General features: G+C 42.7%; 1 protein-coding gene across 2 annotated transcripts in view; it reads right to left on the minus strand.

Annotated features, from left to right (window-relative positions):
• Window positions 1-5,988: 5,988 nt before the first annotated feature.
• The window catches only part of ubr7 (ubiquitin protein ligase E3 component n-recognin 7), a 33,262-nt gene continuing 13,859 nt past the window's right edge, over window positions 5,989-25,391 (minus strand). The window contains exons 9-12 of one of the 2 annotated variants that reach the window (XM_034162163.1): window positions 12,016-12,171; window positions 10,153-10,315; window positions 10,014-10,075; window positions 5,989-6,237 (exon numbers count right to left, since the gene is read on the minus strand). In XM_034162163.1, coding sequence (XP_034018054.1) covers window positions 6,142-6,237; window positions 10,014-10,075; window positions 10,153-10,315; window positions 12,016-12,171 — 477 coding nt within the window. In that variant the 3' untranslated portion in view covers window positions 5,989-6,141. Of the gene's footprint in view, window positions 6,238-10,013; window positions 10,076-10,152; window positions 10,319-12,015; window positions 12,172-25,391 lie in introns of both variants that reach the window. The other variant, XM_034162162.1, reaches the window with a different exon arrangement.

The raw sequence follows: 25,391 nt of genomic DNA on the forward strand, positions 1-25,391 counted from the left end.
TTTATCATGTAACTAAGCATCTTTAACCATAAACACTCTGTTAACTATGATAATAACCATGTTATATCAGTTTAGTAACAGGGTTGCAAATCAACGCTAATACAGCAGCTACCTAATGAACAAAAGCTGGCTGCTTAATTTAGCTATTTTACCCAGGTCAAGGACCAAGGTATTTTAACAAATACAGAAAATAAAAATAGAAGTTATTCATTATTCTTAAACTACGAGTAACACAGGGTTGAGTGGTTTAGCTTTACACACTCAGTTAACCCAGAAAAATTTGAAAATATATCAAAGATGCAAGAGGGCACTCACCTTTGGTCTACCCATGGATTTTGAAAATGTTTGGATGATGTAATTTCTTGTTTGTAATATGACATAATATTTTAACCCTTCATCAGCCAGGTAAAAATAGTAACAGGGTGCACATTCAGGGACACGACTTCAAAGCACAATAAATAGTATTCAAAATATGTTTTAGTCATTTTTTTTTTTTTTTTTTTACAGGTACAATAGATTCATGTAATGAAAATACAACAGAAGACAATTAATTCAAGACTTATTTTAGATATTAAAAATGATGTAAAAGCTTGTCACCAGGAGGCAGGGACAAGAGAAAAACCCCATTTTTAGGGGTATTTTACACCTATTCAGTATATTTAATTATGTAAAGACACAATTTCTTTCTAGCAAATTATAATATTTTGCTTTATGACAGTTTAACTGGCAGGTTATGTGATATATTTTGTTATTTTGGACTAAAGTATTTTAAATATCAGGTGGGGGACAGCAAATGTCCTCTAATTCTGGAATGTCTCTTGTGGAAATAAAAACTGCATCTGGTCATAAACATTTAGTGACGGTCACTAAACAACATTAACTTCAAAAGCACACAAATGCAGATAAGATTCAGAAACAGACGCCAGAGTTTCTGCTTCCGCTACATTAGTACAAAACACTCTGTGGCACAAATGCTAAATATTAGGTCCATCAGCAGAAGAGTTCAATGAATTACAGACCTGAAAATAAATCAAATGATTCTGCATGATCGCTTAATGCAGTATTGTTGAGTTATATGAGTTTTATGCTGGGTTAGGGTGAGTCATGAAAACCATTAGTTGAATAGTCGAAGGTCAAATCTAAAACAGTGAGGGTTGATTATGAAAAATACAATAAACTATAGAGCTGCGAGTCTACAGGAACACAGTGAACTCCCCGGAAACAAAGTTCATGGTTTAAGTAGCTGCAAAGTTCCTGGTGCTGAATGTTGGTTCCTGCTTATTGTCTCTGTAAGGGCTCCTGGTGTCTGTCATGTTCCTTCCCTGGATCTGGGTCCAAGCGTGTCCTGTCCTAGGGAATCACACTTCCACCACTAAGTGGTCATTTTTCAGCTCGGGGGCTCAATGAAACTCTGTCCCAGTGGAAACTGATACATTAAATTAATTCAAGTTCTGAACCAGATTATTCCAGTTCAGGGTCATGGAGGAGCTGAGACATTAAACTGAGTCTCTGTATTGAACTTCACTCACTCATCTACAACCACTTATCCAGGATCGGGTCGCGGGGGCAACAGCTCCAGCAGGGGACCCCAGACTTCCCTTTCCTGGGCCACATTGACCACCTCTGACTGGGGGATCTCGAGGCGTTCCCAGGCCAATATGGAGATATAATCTCTCCACCTAGTCCTGGGTCTTCCCCGGGGTCTCCTCCCAGATGGACGTGTCTGGAACACCTCCCTAGGGAGGCACCCAGGGGGCATCCTTACCAGATGCCCGAACCACCTCAGCTGGCTCCTTTCAACGTGAAGGAGCAACGACTCTACTCCGAGCCTCCCGCTGGACACACCGCTTTCATTTTGTTAAATTTTATGTTTATCTTTCTTTTAGGTCTCTGTGTGGTTTACTCAGGTTTCTATTTGCACCTTACCTTTCATTGTACTGGTTACAATGACAATAAAGAATCTGTATCTGTAAATAAACTATTTTCTTCACATCTCCATGGTAACCCATTAAAGCTTCTTTTGTGGTCTGCAAAATAAGAAGAGATGTCTGTGGTTGAAGGTTCACAGCAGTGAAGGTCTCACTTACAGGTTAGTTCTACAGTCAGTTCTTTTCCATGTTTACGTCAGACTGTTCAGACTTGTGTGCACCTGAAACTAAATGATGAGATACTCTTGTTAAATAAATATTGAACAAGTTTAACAGCAGGAGTGGAAAATATGGAAACAAGAACAGTGCTCAGTTCTTGTTTGGACACTGATGGGCGCCACAAATCTAATCTTATTTTCACCTTGAAAAAATATGTAGTTCTTATCGCTCTTTGACCTGCACTAAGTTCAGAGGTATAAATCTGAAACTATGGGCAAGAGGTGAACATCTGTGAGCAGCAATATGGTTTCATGCCGAAAAAGTGCACTACAGATGCAATGTTTGCTCTGAGAATGCTGATGGAGAAGTACAGAGAAGACCAGAAGGAGTTGCATTGTGTGTTTGTGGATTTAGAGAAAGTTTATGACAGGGTGCCAAGAGAAGAGTTATGGTATTGTACAACCCCTGGCAAAAATTATGGAATCACCGGCCTCGGAGGATGTTCATTCTGTCGTTTAATTTTGTAGAAAAAAAGCAGATCACAGACATGACACAAACTAAAGTCATTTCAAATGGCAACTTTCTGGCTTTAAGAAACACTATAAGAAATCAAGAAAAAAAGATTGTGGCAGTCAGTAACGGTTACTTTTTTAGACCAAGCAGAGGAAAAAAATATGGACTCACTCAATTCTGAGGAATAAATTATAGAATCACCCTGTAAATTTCCATCCCCAAAACTAACACCTGCATCAAATCACATCTGCTCGTTGACATTAACCCTATGTCATGAAATTGACCCTATGTGTCTTTTTGCAAGGAATGTTTTCAGTTTTTGCTCTATGGCAAGATGCATTATCTTCTTGAAAAATGATTTCATCATCCCCAAACATCCTTTCAACTGTCCAAAATATCAACGTAAACTTGTGCATTTATTGATGATGTAATGACAGCCATCTCCCCAGTGCCTTTACCTGACATGCAGCCATATATCATCAATGACTCTGGAAATTTACATGTTCTCTTCAGGCAGTCATCTTTATAAATCTCATTGGAACGGCACCAAACAAAAGTTCCAGCATCATCACCTTGCCCAATGCAGATTCGAGATTCATCACTGAATATGACTTTCATCCAGTCATCCACAGTCCACGATTGCTTTTCTTTAGCCCACTGTAACCTTGTTTTTTTCTGTTTAGGTGTTAATGATGGCTTTCGTTTAGCTTTTCTGTATGTAAATCCCATTTCCTTTAGGCGGTTTCTTACAGTTCGGTCACAGAAGTTGACTCCAGTTTCCTCCCATTCGTTCCTCATTTGTTTTGTTGTGCATTTTCGATTTTTGAGACATATTGCTTTAAGTTTTCTGTCTTGACGCTTTGATGTCTTCCTTGGTCTACCAGTATGTTTGCCTTTAACAACCTTCCCATGCTGTTTGTATTTGGTCCAGAGTTTAGACACAGCTGACTGTGAACAACCAACATCTTTTGCAACATTGTGTGATGATTTACTCTCTTTTAAGAGTTTGATAATCCTCTCCTTTGTTTCAATTGACATCTCTCGTGTTGGAGCCATGATTCATGTCAGTCCACTTGGTGCAACAGCTCTCCAAGGTGTGATCACCCCTTTTTAGATGCAGACCAACAAGCAGATGTGATTTGATGCAGGTGTTAGTTTTGGGGATGAAAATGTACAGGGTGATTCCATAATTTATTCCTCAGAATTGAGTGAGTCCATATTTTTTTCCTCTGCTTGGTCTAAAACAGTAACCGTTACTGACTGCCACAATCTTTTTTTCTTGATTTCTTATAGTGTTTCTTAAAGCCAGAAAGTTGCCATTTGAAATGACTTTAGTTTTGTGTCATGTCTGTGATCTGCTTTTTTTCTACAAAATTAAACAACTGAATGAACATCCTCCGAGGCCGGTGATTCCATAATTTTTGCCAGGGGTTGTATGATGAAGCCTGGCGTGGCAGGGTATGTGAGGGTAGTGCAGAAGACGTAGAAGTGTGACAGCAGTGAGATGCACAGTAGCTATGACAGACTCATTCAAGGTGGAGGCAGGATTACACCAAGGACCAGCTCTGAACCTATTCTTGTTTGCAATGGTGATGGACAGTGGATGCAGGCCATCCTGCTGTGCTGAATTCTTTTGGATCAAGGTACTGCACTTAAGTAGTTTAAATAGTATTTGATCAAAATGAGTTTTTCTGTTATGGTTGGTGACCTCTTCTCAACTGCTCCCCTGTGTTTTGGAGTGCCGCAGGGTTCTATTCTTGGGCCTATTCTATTTTCTTTGTACATTTTTCCGTTGGGGTCAATACACTGGTCAAAAAAAAACGTTTTTTTCTTGCATGGACTTTTGAGAACTGATTTAGGGTAATTTTGGGGTGCTGAATCTGAGATCAGATTTCCTCCATCACATCACGTTTCTTGGCAATCTGCATGTTCCTTATTGATGCATTACACAAAAGTTGCTCATTCATTCACGTGTTTGACACCACTAATCGCACAAAAGCAGCTTCAAAAGCATAGTTTTTAAACCAGGTTTGCAAATTGTGAACAAAGAGCCATAATGTCGTTTATGGCGCAAAAGAGGTGTGTGAGGCTGCAGCTTTTGCTTTAATGCTTGATACGAAAAATGTTTTCATATCTCAAAAAAGTGTTGTGATTGGCAAAAATTAACACCAGATTTGTATTCGGCGCCCCAAATGCCCTGCTCATTTTTTAACAAACACTTCTCGACGTGAGCATATTACGCCTGTACTTCATTCAGTCCACTTTTTAGAATTGATTTTAAGATTTTGTTTTTAAGGCTTAAATGTTCTTGCACCTTCCTACCGGTCTGAAAATTTAACTCTCCTCACTTACAGTTGGACTTTAAGGGCATCTGGTTGACTTTACTGAGATGTTCTGCAGTCAAAATACAAACTCTGGGGCGGTGATGTTTTTGCAATAGCTGAACTCAGACTGTGGAACAAGTTACATCCTGATTTACAAACTATTCCTGACTAAGCACTTTTTAAATCAAAGCTCAAGACTTATTTATTTAAACTGGCTTTTAATACCTGTGTTGCTGTGTCATGTTTTGTTTTTATGAACTGTTTTAACTTTTTTTAATGTGTTTTATTTCTGTGAATCTGTGATTGGCTACTGTAAAGCTCTTTATAAATAAATGTTGATTGATTGACAGGTTGACAGACGAGGATGAGGCAGGAGTTTGAGCACCTCAGACCATCACCATAGCACAATAAAAGCACCAAGAACTTTCAGTGACCTCCTGGATAAAACACATGCTGGATAAAGCGCACGGTGTCCAAAGAACACCGGACACGGACGCACGATGACACCCAAATCTTTGCTTGAGAGTCAAGGCCCAAGTCTCAAACATCCTGAGGTTTATGGTTTTAATGTGCAGTGGCGAGACCCATAACCTGAAACCTAAGACAATGGCTGCGTCTCTCTGGAGTGAACAATTAATTCAATGAGTAATTAATGAGGCAAACATCAGCTGGGACACGACGATTGTGCAGCTCATGCTCCAGGGCTTAAGTCCTGCAGACACCCCGAGGGAACATCCGCGTATCCGTAAGGTTGTGGACGTGCTGGCAACACCAGGAGTCACTCTGACATCTGCCACGCATTTTTTTTTACCCCGTTTAAAAAAAGTTCAATTTACTCACATTTGATAAAACAAAAAGTTTAATTGCTGACAAATGTTTGTAACAATCAGTTGTTCCTAATTAAGCTCCTTGCACAGATCAGTGGCACCAGAAGGAATGATTAGGACCGGTATCCTCTCCAACGTCAATCATGCAATGCCGCTAGTTTCTGCATTTCTGAAAGTGCCTCAAAGGGAGGAGCAACATGGCTGAACACAGGTTCAAGCTGCTCGGCCAATCAGTGACCCTACATACACACACACGTATATATATATATATATATATATATACGTGTGTGTGTTTTTTTAAACCGTCATGATAAATGTCTATCAGCTGCAGGTGATGGGACACTCAGAGGACCAGCTGTGTGGGTCTCTTGGTCAAGCGGTCAGAGGTCATCAGCTGCAGTAGAACTGTCCTGGATTCAGGTGTCGTCTTTTGCGACTCTGCTGCTGCTGGTCAAAGAAGCCTTTGATGTCATCAGGAGAAACAACCTATCAGAAGACAGACCACAGTCACATGACAGAAGCACTGCTGGAATCACCTGATGGTCCCACACATCTTATACATGAACAAAGCCAGCTCGCTAAAACCCGACACCAAAGTCCGAAGAACAAACTGGCACCACAGCAACAACACAATAAACCATTTTCATTTTACACACGTCCTGTTTAGAGTCAAAAACCACAGAGACATAAAAAGGTGACTGTCACCAGAGCAGGTAGCCCAGTGGATCAGGAGCCGTCTTGCCAACCTGCAGACTGTGTTCAAATCCCACTCATGCTCCCCAGGCCTAATCCCAATACCCTCCACGCTCTCCCACTTCACCCTATTCCCTTCATTTTTGTATTAAACTAACAGTTACTTATTGAGACTTGGATGAGGAAGATGACTGACGCTGTGAGGGATCATCATACACCACATGGTGTGTTTCTCTGGACATGATCCAGCACACAGGTGTCTCAGTGTGGTTCTGTATTGTGGTGGCTGTGGCCATATGTGGCACTAGCACATGACCAGACTTGACCTGAAATAAGTATCATCTTTGATAAGGAACTCTGATAAGTCCCATGGTCCTGGGCTCACAGCCGGGTTTACACTGCCTCTCATTGATCGTCACACCTTTGTCTGAACGCATCCAAAACCAAGGAGCTAATCACAGACTTCAAGAGAAACAAAACAGACAGAGCCCATTATCATGGGGGGGGGGGGGGGTGGAAAGGGTCAGGGACTTCTGTTTCCTGGGAATCCACACAGAAGAGAAACTGACCTGGGACAAGAACACCAGACACTTGATATATATATCACAGGCACAGCAAAGACTCCACTTTCTGAGAATCGTCAGGAAAAATAACATTAACCAGAGATGTCTGGTGCCTTTTTCCTGCTCTGCCATAGAGAACATCCTCACATACTGCCTCTGGATGTGGTTTGCCAGCTGCACGGGACCAAACAGGAAAGAGCTCCAGAGAAGATCACTGGGTGCCCTCTACCCACACTGGGGGACCTTCATGGCTCTGACTGTCTCAGGAGAGCCAACACCATCCTAAAGGACTCGTCCCACCCTGGAGACACTCTGTTTGCGCTGCTGCCATCAGGCAGACGTTACAGGGTCATTACAGGAAGAACAAAACAGACTGAAAAACAGTTTCTACCCAACTGCTCTTAGAGCTTTGAATGGAACCAAACAGCCAGGTCACATGACACACTGGAAATGAGAGAAATACAACCCCTGGCAAAAATTATGGAATCACCGGCCTCTGAGGATGTTCATTCAGTTGTTTAATTTTGTAGAAAACAAGCAGATCACAGACATGACACAAAACTAAAGTCATTTCAAATGGCAACTTTCTGGCTTTAAGAAACACTATATGAAATCAGGAAAAAAAATTGTGGCAGTCAGTAACGGTTACTTTTTTAGACCAAGCAGAGGGGGAAAAAAAAAAAAAAATATGGAATCACTCAATTCTGAGGAAAAAATGATGGAATCATTAAAAACAAAAGAATGCTCCAACACATCACTAGTATTTTGTTGCACCACCTCTGGCTTTTATAACAGCTTGCAGTCTCTGAGGCATGGACTTAATGAATGACAAACAGTACTCTTCATCAATCTGGCTCCACCTTTCTCTGATTGCTGTTGCCAGATCAGCTTTGCAGGTTGGAGCCTTGTCATGGACCATTTTCTTCAACTTCCACCAAAGATTTTCAATTGGATTAAGATCCGGACTATTTGCAGGCCATGACATTGACCCTATGTGTCTTTATGCAAGGAATGTTTTCACAGTTTTTGCTCTATGGCAAGATGCATTATCATCTTGAAAAATGATTTCATCATCCCCAAACATCCTTTCAATTGTCCAAAATATCAACGTAAACTTGTGCATTTATTGATGATGTAATGACAGCCATCTCCCCAGTGCCTTTACCTGACATGCAGCCCCATATCATCAATGACTGTGGAAATTTACATGTTCTCTTCAGGCAGTCATCTTTATAAATCTCATTGGAATGGCACCAAACAAAAGTTCCAGCATCATCACCTTGCCCAATGCAGATTCGAGATTCATCACTGAATATGACTTTCATCCAGTCATCCACAGTCCACAATTGCTTTTCCTTAGCCCACTGTAACCTTGTTTTTTTCTGTTTAGGTGTTAATGATGCCTTTCGTTTAGCTTTTCTGTATGTAAATCCCATTTCCTTTAGGCGGTTTCTTACAGTTCGGTCACAGACGTTGACTCCAGTTTCCTCCAATTCGTTCCTCATTTGTTTTGTTGTACATTTTTCGATTTTTGAGACATATTGCTTTAAGTTTTCTGTCTTGACGCTTGATGTCTTCCTTGGTCTACCAGTATGTTTGCCTTTAACAACCTTCCCATGTTGTTTGTATTTGGTCCAGAGTTTAGACACAGCTGACTGTGAACAACCAACATCTTTTGCAACATTGCGTGATGATTTACCCTCTTTTAAGAGTTTGATAATCCTCTCCTTTGTTTCAATTGACATCGCTCGTGTTGGATCCATGATTCATGTCAGTCCACTTGGTGCAACAGCTCTCCAAGGTGTGATCACTCCTTTTTAGATGCAGACTAACGAGCAGATCTGATTTGATGCAGGTGTTAGTTTTGGGGATGAAAATTTACAGGGTGATTCCATAATTTTTTCCTCAGAATTGAGTGAGTCCATATTTTTTTCCCCTCTGCTTGGTCTAAAAAAGTAACCGTTACTGACTGCCACAATTATTTTTCTTGATTTCTTATAGTGTTTCTTAAAGCCAGAAAGTTGCCATTTGAAATGTCATGTCTGTGATCTGCTTTTTTTCTACAAAATTAAACAACTGAATGAACATCCTCCGAGGCCGGTGATTCCACCATTTTTGCCAGGGGTTGTATTTGTTTATGTGCAATATCCACAGTTTGTACATACTTTTCTCTTTTTTATATGTAATCTCTTTATTGCTACTACGTACATAATATTTTTTATTCTTTTTTAAATTTGCAGTCTGGACCTCTTTCATTCGTTTAAATTTTATGTTTATTTTCTTTTCTCCTCCAGACCTATTAAGTCTGTGTGTGGTTTGCTCAGGTTTATATTTGCACCTTTCCTTTCCTTGCACTGGTTACAATGACAATAAAGAATCTGTATATGCCTTGATGGGAATCCCAGAGCACCCCGAAAAATCCCAGAAAGGAAATCCAGAACACTCCACACAGGATGGCCCATGAGCCGAAAGAAAATCATGAGAAATTCATGATTCTTCACAAACAGAAAACACTTTCATTCAATGTCTCCGTGAGCCCGATTTACAAAATGCAGGACATATTTTAATCCAGAAATACACACACACACACACACACACACACACACACACACACACACACACACACACACACACACACACACACACACACACACACACACACACACACACACACACACACACACTTGCAGCCTTTACTGACCACCTCCACGTGCAAACTCAGAGATCTCAAGGTCCATGAACAGAAAGGTCAACAGCTCTCATGTTTTCTCACACACACACGGCTCACAACAGGTCCAAAAATGTCAGGTCACAGGCAAAAGAGTTTCAGAGCTTTCAAATCACCAGAGGTCAACATGAGTATCAGTTTTTGATTTGTCCTGGTTTAGATATTACAGTGGAATATTTTTAAACTTGAAAAACTGTAAATTCAATAAGTTCTGAATGTTAAAAGAATGGAGTAACACGAAACAACACTGCCCCCTGCTGTCAGAAAGTGAGTCTCACCTTTCCTTCTGCTGCAAACCTCTGCAGGAAGTCCTTCAGCTCAGTTTTCATGTCGTTGTACCCTGCAGACAGGAAGAGAGACGGTGACTGCTGCAGCCCGTCTGGACCTGGTCCTTTAGTCTGAGGTGGTTTTAAGTACCATGAATGATTTCCAGCTGTTGCACTCTGTTCAGATTGTCCAGCACAGACATCAGGGGGTCACGACCCCGCTGCGCCTCTTCGCTGGTCTTTCCTTTGTTCTCATATGCCAGCACGGTGTCAGACTCGTCCAGCAGGAAGGACAGACCGTCTTCCGCCAAACATTTCTGCCATGAACAGATTTACTCACACAGTCAAACGTCAAAGAATCAAAAACAATATTCTTGAAACTTATAGTAGTGTTCAGAATAATAGTAGTGCTATGTGACTAAAAAGATTAATCAGGTTTTGAGTATATTTCTTATTGTTACATGGGAAACAAGGTACCAGAAGATTCAGTAGATTCTCACAAATCCAACAAGACCAAGCATTCATGATATGCACACTCTTAAGGCTATGAAATTGGGCTATTAGTAAAAAAAAAAAAAGTAGAAAAGGGGGTGTTCACAATAATAGTAGTGTGGCATTCAGTCAGTGAGTTTGTCAATTTTGTGGAACAAACAGGTGTGAATCAGGTGTCCCCTATTTAAGGATGAAGCCAGCACCTGTTGAACATGCTTTTCTCTTTGAAAGCCTGAGGAAAATGGGATGTTCAAGACATTGTTCAGAAGAACAGCGTAGTTTGATTAAAAGTTGATTGGAGAGGGGAAAACTTATACGCAGGTGCAAAAAAATTATAGGCTGTTCATCTACAATGATCTCCAATGCTTTAAAATGGACAAAAAAAACAGAGACACGTGGAAGAAAACTGAAAACAACCGTCAAAATGGATAGAAGAATAAGCAGAATGGCAAAGGCTCACCCACTGATCAGCTCCAGGAAGATCAAAGACAGTCTGGAGTTACCTGTAAGTGCTGTGACAGTTAGAAGACACCTGTGTGAAGCTAATTTATTTGCAAGAATCCCCCGCAAAGTCCCTCTGTTAAATAAAAGACATGTGCAGAAGAGGTTACAATTTGCCAAAGAACACATCAACTGGCCTAAAGAGAAATGGAGGAATATTTTGTGGACTGATGAGAGTAAAATTGTTCTTTTTGGGTCCAAGGGCCGCAGACAGTTTGTGATACGACCCCCAAACTCTGAATTCAAGCCACAGTTCACAGTGAAGACAGTGAAGCATGGTGGTGCAAGCATCATGATATGGGCATGTTTCTCCTACTATGGTGTTGGACCTATATATCGCATACCAGGTATCATGGATTAGTTTGGATATGTCAAAATACTTGAAGAGGTCATGTTGCCTTATGCTGAAGAGGACATGCCCTTGAAATGGGTGTTTCAACAAGACAATGACCCCAAGCACACTAGTAAACCAGCAAAATCTTGGTTCCAAACGAACAAAATTAATGCCTCGCAGATGTGACGAAATCATGAAAAACTGTGGTTATACAACTAAATACTAGTTTAGTGATTCACAGGATTGATAAAAAAGCAGTTTGAACATAATAGTTTTGAGTTTGTAGCATCAACACCAGATGCTACTATTATTGTGAACACCCCCTTTTCTACTTTTTTTTTTTTACTAATAGCCCAATTTCATAGCCTTAAGAGTGTGCATATCATGAATGCTTGGTCTTGTTGAATTTGTGAGAATCTACTGAATCTACTGGTACCTTGTTTCCCAGATAACAATAAGAAATATACTCAAAATCTGGATTAATCTTTTTAGTCACATAGCACTACTATTATTCTGAACACTTCTGTAGGTCTCAAATATGAAGCTTTTTTTAAAATCCTCCAAGTTAAAACATTTTTGAGGGTTAAATTATTGGCCATTTTGAGATATATTATGATGGTTTCTAGTCAATAAATCAATCAATAAATAATCTTCCAAACGCACTAGGTATGAGCTGATTTTTGTTACCTGGCAGGTGGTGCAGGAGCACAGTTTGGATCTCCAGCCTGGCGGCCAAAATACGGCACCGGACTGCACCCCTTTTTGACCATTACTTTGCAGCTTCTTAAGCCTGCAGACAGGTTCCTCCTCTTGGCGAATTCGCTTACAGCTTGGACCGTCACACTGTAAAATCAGGGATTTACACGATCAGTGAGTTCTTCTTCATCTGGACAATCAAACAGCTTGATTGTGCAAAACCAAACTCCACATGAGGAGGATGAAAGCTGTACCAAACCTTACAGTCACATCCAAAGACACCATGGCAATCATGTCATGTGACCTGCCAAGGACAGAGTAACGCTCACCTGTAGATGTCAAGGGTGTTCACGAGCAACATGTTATTTCCATCTCAGCATCAGTTACAGACCTGACATGACATCAGCTTACCAGACATCCCCCGACCCAAACAGACAACACTTGACACACCATTCCCCGACCCAACAGCACTCATCCCGACATCACCTAACCCAACATCACCCGACTCGACCAGACACTTGACCCACCATCACCCGACCAGTGATGCCGGTAACGCGTTACTTAGTAACGTGTTACTCTAATCTGACCACTTTTTTTAGTAACAAGTAATCTAACGCATTAATCTTTCCAAATCAGTGATCAGATTAAAGTTACTTCTTAAAGTCACTGTGCGTTACTATTATTTTTACATTGTGGGTCAATAGCAGCATTAAACTTGGTCGGTGGGCAGGAGGTCGGGGTTCGACTGAACTGCCCACTTTAAGCGAGCTGTGAGCTTTTCATCCGCGGTTTTCTGCAGCAGCTACGACTCGTCCTCACCTCTTAAAGTGCAGTGACAACAACACACCTGCACTTATGCTTTTTTTTCCTCCATTTAGAATTCTGAGCTGAGCTGCTCCATATCTGCTCGTTAAAAACAGCTGATCCTCCGCGACGCGTCAACATCTAACACTATTTTCCACTCAAATGCACCTAAACTCTCTTTCATGTGAAAACGCAATAAAACGTTCTTACCTGTAAATCTGGTCATGTTTTCTGCATAAATAAATGTTATCCATTCTTTGTGCTCAAACGCCAAAGCAGGGGCGAATCAAGATGGAATGGGGGCGTGGGGGAGGGATGTGCCCCCCCCCTCCCCACAACACCCCTGGATTAAAGGTCCAGTTTTGAAGCCTTTTTTTTTACTACAACTACTAATACTACTTATAATAACACAATCCATTCTGTGTGCTAGCTAGCACTGTTGTGGAAGGTTGTTGTGACCACCATCGGAAAGTCATTGAAATGACCGAAGCAAGTCTGGCGGTTAAAATGTTAATTGGAACATTGTTGTCGAGGTCCAGTCGCTTGTTGTGTGGCTGTTAAAATCTGCGGCTGTAGTGTGGCTGGTGTACTGCGGTCGTTGCTTGATTGAGGCGCTGCTACTAGCAATGATGCTGTTAGCAAGCGTCAAACATCTCAGGAGCTGTTGGATCCATCGTTTTGCTGTCGCTGGATATCATCGTTGGCGTTTATCAGCTGCCATCAGATCCAGGGGGCCGCTGTTGCTTTGGCCGGGAGATTTGCAGTGGTCATTTGCTGTTGGTCTGCTTCAAGGAGGTGTTTATATCGTGTAGGCCGGGTTTAGCGGCCTACCAAATCCTCGATTGAGGTTTGTTGATTTTCTTGCTGTCGGTGTTGGAGGTTCATCTTCAGTATCATCAGCTATGGCTCCAAAAAAAGGTACTTTGTTCTTGGAAGAAGAGCTTGAGGACATTAGGAAAATGTTAAATGAAATGTCAGCGCAAATGAAGCCCATTAAAGAAGTAACTGACCAATTAAAGATTATTTCGCAACAACAACAGAAGATTTTGGAATTAACCAAACAAGTGGTGGAATTACAAAGGGCTAATGAGGAGAAGGATAGAGTATTGAAATCTATGGAAAATCGAATTGCTGATCTAGAACAGCAGTCTAGGTCAAATGACCTTCTTATCACAGGATTGGATATTAAGCCTCGAAGTTATGCAAGAGCGGTGGCTCCAGGAGAGGAGCCCTCTGAAATGGACAACCTATCTGTAGAGGAACAGGTGATCTCTTTTTTGAAGGACAAAGGTATTGTAATAAATTCTGATGATATTGACAGTAGTTACCTTTTCCCGAGGAGAGGTCAAAATCGACCTAAAGTTACACTATTGAGGCTTAAAAACAGGAAACAGAAGATTGAAATCTTAAAACAAGCTAAGAACTTAAAAGGAACGAATGTATATATAAATGAATATTTGACCAAGAGAAATTCTGACATAGCAAGAAAGGCATGATTGTTAAGAAAACAAAATAAGATACAGGCTACATGGACACTTAATTGTAAAGTTTATATTAAATTAAATGGAACTCCTGAACAAGCTAAAGTCTTGTGGATTAAAGATGAGAATGATCTTGATGTGTTTAATTGATGTAAGTGTGATGAAATGCTTAATAATGATATGTATTGGTTGATTGTGATGACGAAATAATCTTAATATAATTTAATGATCACGGTTAATAATCAGGTTACCTCTGTAAAGGAGCTTTGTTTGGAAACATTTGATCATAGTCATTTTGCCTCTCGCCATTGTGAATTTGAATCAGATCCAGATTTTTTCTTTAATGATAATATCGATCGACAATGTAATTATTTTACAGAAGAACAATTTAAGGACTATAAAATTAATGATGGAGATTTTTCAATAATACATTTTAATAGTAGAAGTCTTTCTCGGAATTTTTCAAGAATAAATGATTGTTTAGACACAATTAGCAAAAGTTTTTCAGTGATTGCTATATCTGAAACCTGGTTAACTAAGGATAATTATGATTTTGTGCAGTTGAATGGCTATCAATTGTTTTCTGTAAATCGATCGAAGAGGCGGTGGTGTGGCATTATATGTTAGGTCTGATTATGACTGTGAATTGGTTAATAATATGTCATTTACAATTGATAATATCATGGAATGTGTTACAGTTAAGATCACATCTATAAATTCAAATAATAGGATTGTTAGTTGTATATACAGAGCTCCTGGAGCAAATATTGATAATTTTGAAGAAGTAATTATGAATATGTATAATAAAATAAATAAGAATTCTCATTTATTTATCTGCGGTGACTTTAATATTGATTTTTAAAATCCTCATAATCATTCACAAACTATTTCATTTATTAATTCTTTATATTGCATGGGATTATTTCCGACCATCATTCATCCAAGTAGAATAACTTTGAATACTGCAACCCTTATTGATAATATTTTAACTAATGTTATAACTTGTAATCTTAATGCGGGAATATTGTTAAATGATATTAGTGATCATCTGCCTGTATTTACTGTCCTTGCATCTCAAGATCGAGTGCTCCAAAAGGATTGCAATAGAAGGAGTAGGAATGTAACACCAAGGACTGTTGATAATTTTAGGGAGGATTTATTATGTCAGAATTGGAATAATGTTTATGTTGAGGATGTTGATGAATCTTATGATGGGTTTATTTCTATTATTTCTAAGTTATATGATAAACATTGTCCTCTTGTAAATAAGTTAGATAATAATAGATTTAGTAATAAACCATGGATGTCTAAGGGTCTTCAGAGGGCATGTAAAAAGAAGAATCGATTGTATAAGCAATTCATTAAATTGAGAACAAATGAAGCTGAAAGTAAATATAAAATGTATAAGAACAAATTAATTCATATTATGAGATCTAGTAAGAAAGAATATTACGGTGAGTTACTTGTTAAAAGCAAGAATAATATAAAAAATACATGGAATATATTAAATGATATAATTAAAAAGAATAAAAAAGGTAGAGATTATCCTTCTTATTTTCTTTTTAATAATACTGTGATAGATGATAATGTGATGATTGCTGATCATTTTAATGAATATTTTGTTAATGTAGGTAGAAATCTTGATACTAAGATTGATCCAATGAGTGATAAATTCATTGCAAATAAGATAATATTTAATAAAAATGTGTCAATGTTTGTTGGTGCAACGAATGAAAAAGAAATTATTGATTTGGTGCAGAACTGCAGACTGCACTTTGGTGAGCCACTGCAGTCTGCTTTTAGAAAATTTCACTCCACAGAGACAGCACTTACTAAAGTAGTGAATGACCTTTTGCGAGCAATGGACTCGGATATCACTACGGTCCTGGTGCTGCTGGATCTTAGTGCTGCATTTGACACTGTGGATTACTATATTCTACTCAATAGGCTGGAGAATCACTTTGGGATTACTGGAACTGCTCTTGCATGGTTGACGTCGTACCTGTCCAGTCGTTCCTACTGTGTATTGTGTAATGGAACCTCCTCCGATCGTAGAGACATGAAGTTTGGGGTTCCTCAGGGATCCGTTTTGGGCCCCTTGCTTTTTTCTCTTTATGTAGCACCCCTTGGGAATATATTGCGGCGTTTTGGGATTCCCTTTCATTGCTATGCTGATGACACTCAATTGTATATGCCAATAACTGCTGGTAATCTTACTCACATAAAATCCTTGGAAGATTGTCTTGCATCAGTAAGAAGTTGGATGTCTAGTAACTTCCTACTTTTAAATTCTGATAAGACTGAAGTTATGGTTTTTGGTCCAGCGAGATATCGGCATCAATTTGATCAGATAGCATTTAGCTTAGGTCCGTGTGTTATACATCATACGGATAAAGTGAGGAACCTTGGAGTAATTTTTGATCCTGCGTTGTCCTTTGATCTCCACATTAGAGACATTACAAGGACTGCCTTCTTCCATTTGCGAAATATAGCGAGGATTCGTCCTATTCTGTCTATGGCAGATGATGAGACTTTGATTCATGCGTTTGTCTCTTCTAGATTGGACTCTTGTAATGCTCTATTCTCTGGATTACCGCAGTCCAGGATCAGGGGTCTTCAATTGGTTCAGAATGCTGCTGCCAGACTTTTGACACGGAGCAGAAAGTTTGACCACATTACGCCAATCTTGGCGTCCCTGCACTGGCTTCCTGTTTCTGCAAGATCGGATTTTAAAGTACTGATTTTAGTTTATAAAATTGTTCATGGACTTGCACCTCCCTATCTGGCTGACTTGATAAGCCCCTATGTACCAGCTCGGGCCCTGCGTTCTCAGGGTGCAGGACTTCTGTGTGTTCCCAGGGTGAATAAAAAGTCTGCCGGTCACAGAGCTTTTTCCTATCGTGCCCCAGCTCTGTGGAACGATCTGCCGGCACACATTCGGCAGTCGGACACTGTGGAGACCTTTAAATCACGTTTAAAGACTCATTTATTTTCCCTGTTTTATCATTAGTGTTATGATGTGTTTTTAATCTTCTATTCTTTTACTGCTGTCTTTCTTTTATGGTTGTTTTTATTGTGTTTTAAATTTTTAATTGTTTTTTATGTTGTGAAGCGCCTTGAGACGATTTTGTCGTGAATTGGCGCTATATAAATTAATAAATTTGAATTTGAACTCAAAAAGTAAGAAATCTACGGATTTTAATAATTTGGATATGGCTCTTTTGAAAAAAATTGCTGATTGTATTGTAAAACCTTTTACTTACATTTGTAATAAATCCTTAAGTTTAGGTAAATTCCCTTCACGAATGAAAATAGCCAAAGTAATTCCTTTATTTAAGTCTGGTGACAAACATATTTTTTCTAATTATAGACCTATTTCACTTTTACCTCAATTTTCAAAAATATTGTAGAAAAGTTTTGTTAAAAGGTTAAATAATTATTTACTTAAGTATGAGATATTGTGTGAAGAGCAATATGGGTTTAGAAAATCTAGGACTACTTCACATGCACTGATGGATTTTGTGGAAAATATTGCGACTGCAGTTGATAATAAGCAATATACTGTAGGTGTTTTTTTTTATTTGCAGAAAGCGTTTGATACTGTTAATTATGAAATTCTGAAAAATAAATTGGTGAAATATGGAATCAGAGGTTTAGCATATGATTGGATTGATAGTTATTTACATGGTCGGTATCAGTATGTTCAATATAATAGCATTGATTCTGAATTCAGGGAAATCACGTGTGGGGTGCCTCAAGGTTCGGTGTTAGGTCCTTTGTTATTTATTTTATATATAAATGATATTTGTTTGGTTTCACGGGTATTGAGGTGCATTCTTTTTGCTGATGATACGACTGTGTTTTGTAGCGGGGATAATCTTGAACAGTTTTTGGACATTATGGAAGATGAACTGGGGAAATTTATGGCTTGGTTTAATGCTAATAAATTGTCACTTCATCTTGGAAAAACTAAATGCATGATTTTTGGAAATAAATTTATGTCCAAATGTAAAAATGTTACTATCAATAATATCGAAATACAGACAGTATCTGAGTATAAATTCTTAGGTGTTATAACTGATAATAGACTTTGTTGGAAACCCCATATAAATTATATAAAGTTAAAAATGTCCAAATCTATTGCTATTATGTATAGGGTTCGGGACATATTGTCCCAGGTTGGGTTACTTACATTATATCATGCTTTAATTGTACCATATATGATATATTGTATTGAACTTTGGGGTAATACCTATAAATCTAACACTAATCCTGTATTTCTTCTACAAAAACGTGCCATCAGAATTATTGGTAATATACATAATTTTGAGTCAACACATTCCATGTTTAGGAATTTAAATTTATTGAAATTTAGGGATTTAGTGGATTATATTCTGATACAAACTTTGTACAAAGCTAATAACCAGGCTTTGCCCTTTTATGTCCAGAACTTGTTTAAGAGTAGGGAATTGGGATATAGATTACGTGGTTGTATGGTATTTAAGAAGCCTCCTGTACATACTAATGTTAAGGGGTTTTGTGCTTCAGTTAGAGGGGTGAAGATTTGGAATGAATGTCCTGTGGAAATTAAATTATGTGGTTCATTGGCCTGTTTTAAGAAGTGTTATAAAAAATTAATAATTTCTGGTTATAATAATGGTGAATAATTTGTTTCTTTTTTGCCTTTGTATTTTGGTTTGTTAATAGTGCTACATTTGTATTGTGTGTGATTGTGTTTGCATTTAAATATTGTATGATGTACGGGGTGGGCGTTTATAAGCTTCTGCTTCTGCCCACACCCTTTCAGTTGCATTGTTGTGTTATTTGTTATTTGTTTGAGTTTGTTTTATATGTTTAAATTTTTTGTGTTTTTTGATGTGTCTTATAAATTACAGACTCTGTTGCTGTTGTAGTTGCTGCAGTTGCTGCTGATGCTGCTATTTCTGTCGCTGAATAAAAAAATAAAAAAATAAAAAAAATGTTTCTAGAGAATTTAAATGTTAGAAAAATGTTAGAAAGAATTTAATAGTTACATTTATAAACAATGTAGGTTAGAAATTGCAAATTTTACTGTTACAGTGCTGTCAACAGTTAAATATGAGGTCAAGAAAGAGGTCTATTTTACTTTTTATAAAACAAGTATTTATTTTCATTGAAGTCAAGAAAGGGTGACTATAAAGTGAGTTTTGGCAAAAGAAGTATCACTGTCATGTTGAGGTGGCAGAGGGTTGTTGTCGGCAGCTGGGGAAAGTAACTAAAAAGTAACTAGTAATCTAACTTAGTTACTTTTACAACTGAGTAATCAGTAAAGTAACTAAGTTACTTTTTCAAGGAGTAATCAGTAATTCCATTACTTTTTCAAAGTAACTGTGGCAACACTGCACCCGACCCAACATCACTCAACCGGACATCACCTGACCCAACATCACCCGACCCGACAACACTTCACCCACCATCACCCGACCCAACATCACCCGACTCGACCAGACAACACTTGACCCACCATCACCCGACCCAACATCACTCAACCTGGCATTACCTGACCCAACATCACACGACCCGACCAGACAACACTTGACCAACCATCACCCGACCCAACATCACTCAACCTGGCATTACATGACCCAACATCACACAACCGGACCAGACAACACTTGACCCACCATCACCTGACCCAACATCACTCAACCCGGCATCACCTGAACCAACATCACCTGACTCGACCAGACAACACTTGACCTGCCATTACTCAACCCGGCATCACCTTACCCAACATCACTCAACCCCACATCACCTGACCTGACCAAACACTTGACCAGCCATCACTCAACCCGACATTCCCCGACCCAACATCACTCAACCTGTCATCCCCCGACCCAACATTACTTGACCCGACCAGACACTTGACCTGCCATCACTCAACCCGACATCACCTGACCCAACATCACCCGACTCGACCAGACAATACATGACCCACCATCACCCGACCCAACATCACTCAACCCGACATCCTCGACCCGACATCTCCTGACCCAGCCAAACACTTGACCCGTCATCACTCAACCCGAAATCCCGGGACCCAACATCAGTCAACCCGACATCACCTGACCCGACCAAACACTTGACCCGCCATCACTCAACCCGACATCCCCCAACCCGCCATCACTCAACCCGACATCCCCCAACCCGCCATCACTCAACCCGCCATCACTCAACCCGCCATCACTCAACCCGACATCCCCCGACCCAACATCACTCAACCCGACATCACCTGACCCGACCAAACACTTGACCCGCCATCACTCAACCCGACATCCCCCGACCCAACATCACTCGACCCGCCATCACTCAACCCAACATCCCCGACCCAACATCACTCGACCCGACATCACTCAACCCGACATCCCCGACCCAACATCACTCGACCCGACATCACCTGACCCGACCAAACACTTGACCCGCCATCACTCAACCCGACATCCCCTGAACCAACATCACTCAACCCGGCATTACCTGACCCATCACCCGACTCAACTAGACAACACTAGACCCACCATCACCTGACCCAACATCACTCAACATGACATCACCTGACCCGACCAAACACTTGACCCGCCATCACTCAACCCGACATCCCCCGACCCGACATCCCCCGACCCGACATCCCCCGACCCGACATCCCCCGACCCGGCATCCCCCGACCCGGCATCCCCCGACCCAGCATCACCCGACCCAGCATCACCCGACCCGACATCCCCCGACCCAGCATCACCCGACCCGACATCCCCCGACCCAGCATCACCCGACCCAGCATCACCCGACCCGACATCCCCCGACCCCCCATCACTCAACCCGACATCCCCCGACCCCCCATCACTCGACCCGACATCCCCCGACCCAACATCACTCGACCCGACATCCCCCGACCCAACATCAGTCGACCCGACATCCCCCGACCCCAACATCACTCAACCCGACATCCCCCGACCCAACATCACTCGACCCGAAATCCCCCGACCCAACATCACTCAACCCGAAATCCCCCGACCCAACATCACTCAACCCGACATCACCCGACCCAACATCACTCAACCCGACATCCCCCGACCCAGCATCACTCAACCCGACATCCCCCGACCGCCATCACTCAACCCGACATCCCCCGACCCCCCATCACTCAACCCGACATCCCCCGACCCAACATCACCCAACCCGACATCCCCCGACCCAACATCACTCAACCCGACATCCCCCGACCCAACATCAGTCAACCCGACATCACCTGACCCGACCAAACACTCGACCCGCCATCACTCAACCCGACATCCCCCGACCCAACATCACTCGACCCGCCATCACTCAACCCGACATCCCCCGACCCAGCATCACTCAACCCGACATCCCCCGACCCCCATCACTCAACCCGACATCTCCGACCCAACATCACTCAGCCCGACATCCCCCGACCCAACATCACTCGACCCGACATCCCCGACCCAACATCACTCAACCCGACATCACCCGACCCAACATCACTCCACCCGACATCACCCGACCCAACATCACTCAACCCGACATCACCCGACCCAACATCACTCAACCCGACATCACCCGACCCGACCAAACACTTGACCCGCCATCACTCAACCCGACATCCCCTGACCCGCCATCACTCAACCCGACATCCCCTGACCCGCCATCACTCAACCCGACATCCCCCGACCCGCCATCACTCAACCCGACATCCCCCGACCCAGCATCACTCAACCCGACATCCCCCGACCCAGCATCACTCAACCCGACATCTCCCGACCCGCCATCACTCAACCCGACATCCCCCAACCCGCCATCACTCAACCCGACATCCCCCAACCCGCCATCACTCAACCCGACATCCCCCAACCCGCCATCACTCAACCCGACATCCCCCAACCCGCCATCACTCAACCCGACATCCCCCAACCCGCCATCACTCAACCCGACATCCCCCAACCCGCCATCACTCAACCCAACATCACTCAACCCGACATCCCCCGACCCAACATCACTCAACCCGACATCACCTGACCCGACCAAACACTTGACCCGCCATCACTCAACCCGACATCCCCCGACCTAACATCACTCGACCCGCCATCACTCAACCCGACATCCCCGACCCGCCATCACTCGACCCGACATCACCTGACCCGACCAAACACTTGACCCGCCATCACTCAACCCGACATCCCCTGAACCAACATCACTCAACCCGACATCACCTGACCCGACCAAACACTTGACCCGCCATCACTCAACCCGACATCCCCTGAACCAACATCACTCAACCCGGCATTACCTGACCCATCACCCGACTCAACTAGACAACACTAGACCCACCATCACCTGACCCAACATCACTCAACATGACATCACCTGACCCAACATCACTCAACCTGGCATTACATGACCCAACATCACACAACCGGACCAGACAACACTTGACCCACCATCACCTGACCCAACATCACTCAACCCGGCATCACCTGAACCAACATCACCTGACTCGACCAGACAACACTTGACCTGCCATTACTCAACCCGGCATCACCTTACCCAACATCACTCAACCCCACATCACCTGACCTGACCAAACACTTGACCAGCCATCACTCAACCCGACATTCCCCGACCCAACATCACTCAACCTGTCATCCCCCGACCCAACATTATTTGACCCGACCAGACACTTGACCTGCCATCACTCAACCCGACATCACCTGACCCAACATCACCCGACTCGACCAAATACATGACCCACCATCACCCGACCCAACATCACTCAACCCGACATCCTCGACCCGACATCTCCTGACCCAGCCAAACACTTGACCCGTCATCACTCAACCCGAAATCCCGGGACCCAACATCAGTCAACCCGACATCACCTGACCCGACCAAACACTTGACCCAACATCACTCAACCCGACATCACCTGACCCGACATCACCCGACCCGCCATCACTCAACCCGACATCCCCCAACCTGCCATCACTCAACCCGACATCCCCCAACCTGCCATCACTCAACCCGCCATCACTCAACCCGCCATCCCCCGACCCAACATCACTCAACCCGACATCACCTGACCCGACCAAACACTTGACCCGCCACCACTCAACCCGACATCCCCCGACCTAACATCACTCGACCCGCCATCACTCAACCCGACATCCCCGACCCAACATCACTCGACCCGACATCACCTGACCCGACCAAACACTTGACCCGCCATCACTCAACCCGACATCCCCTGAACCAACATCACACAACCCGACATCACTCAACCCGACATCCCCTGAACCAACATCACTCAACCCGGCATTACCTGACCCATCACCCGACTCAACTAGACAACATTAGACCCACCATCACCTGACCCAACATCACTCAACATGACATCACCTGACCCAACATCACTCAACCTGTCATTACATGACCCAACATCACACAACCGGACCAGACAACACTTGACCCACCATCACCTGACCCAACATCACTCAACCCGGCATCACCTGAACCAACATCACCTGACCTGCCATTACTCAACCCAGCATCACCTTACCCAACATCACTCAACCCCACATCACCTGACCTGACCAAACACTTGACCAGCCATCACTCAACCCGACATTCCCCGACCCAACATCACTCAACCTGTCATCCCCCGACCCAACATTACTTGACCCGACCAGACACTTGACCTGCCATCACTCAACCCGACATCACCTGACCCAACATCACCCGACTCGACCAAATACATGACCCACCATCACCCGACCCAACATCACTCAACCCAACATCCTCAACCTGACATCTCCTGACCCAGCCAAACACTTGACCCGTCATCACTCAACCCGAAATCCCGGGACCCAACATCAGTCAACCCGACATCACCTGACCCGACCAAACACTTGACCCAACATCAGTCAACCCGACATCACCTGACCCGACCAAACACTTGACCCAACATCACTCAACCCGACATCACCTGACCCGACCAAACACTTGACCCGCCATCACTCGACCCGACATCCCCCGACCCGACATCACTCAACCCGACATCCCCTGAACCAACATCACTCAACCCGGCATTACCTGACCCAACATCACCCGACTCAACTAGACAACACTAGACCCACCATCACCTGACCCAACATCACTCAACCCGACATCACCTGACCCAACCAAACACTTGACCCGCCATCACTCAACCCGACATCCCCCGACCCAACCAAACACTTGACCCGCCATCACTCAACCCGACATCCCCCGACCCAACCAAACACTTGACCCGCCATCACTCAACCCGACATCCCCCGACCCAACATCACTCAACCCAACATCACCCGACCCAACATCACTCAACCTGGCATCACCTGACCCAACAAAAAAAAAGAAAAAGTGGTTAGAACTCACATCATGTCATTCATAACCCCCACTCAAGACCCAAACCAATTCAATTACAAGGTCAAGAGGTCAACAGAGGATGCCATGACCTCTGCCATCCACACCACGCTGACCCACTTGGACCAACAGGGTAACTACGCCCGTCTTCTCTTCGTGGATTATAATTCAGCATTCAACACCATCCTCCCCCACAGCCTCGTGAGCAACCTGCTGAACCTCGGTCTACCTCACTCCACATCTTTGGATTAAGGACTTTCTGTCAGATGGCTCACAGAGAGTCAGGATTGGTCCCCACATATCCACAGCTCTCACACTCAGGTTTATTAGCTGAACGGGGCCAAACAGAAAAGAGCTCCAGAGAAGATCACTGGGTACTCTCTACCCACACTGGGGGAGCTTCATGGCTCTGACTATCTCAGGAGAGCCAACACCATCCTAAAGGACTCGTCCCACTCTGGACACTCTCTGTTTGAGCTGCTGCCATCAGGCAGATGGTACAGGGCCATTAAAGCAAGAACAAAGACTGAAAAACAGTTTCTACCTAACTGCTTTGGAGCTTTGAACAATAAAACAATAAAATATACTGTGTATAACTATTATTCCCTGAATCAGGGGCCCTTCCCCTGTAATGGC

This window comes from Thalassophryne amazonica, chromosome 21 (assembly GCF_902500255.1).
Source record: "Thalassophryne amazonica chromosome 21, fThaAma1.1, whole genome shotgun sequence".
In the NCBI taxonomy this organism is placed as follows: Eukaryota; Metazoa; Chordata; class Actinopteri; order Batrachoidiformes; family Batrachoididae; genus Thalassophryne; species Thalassophryne amazonica.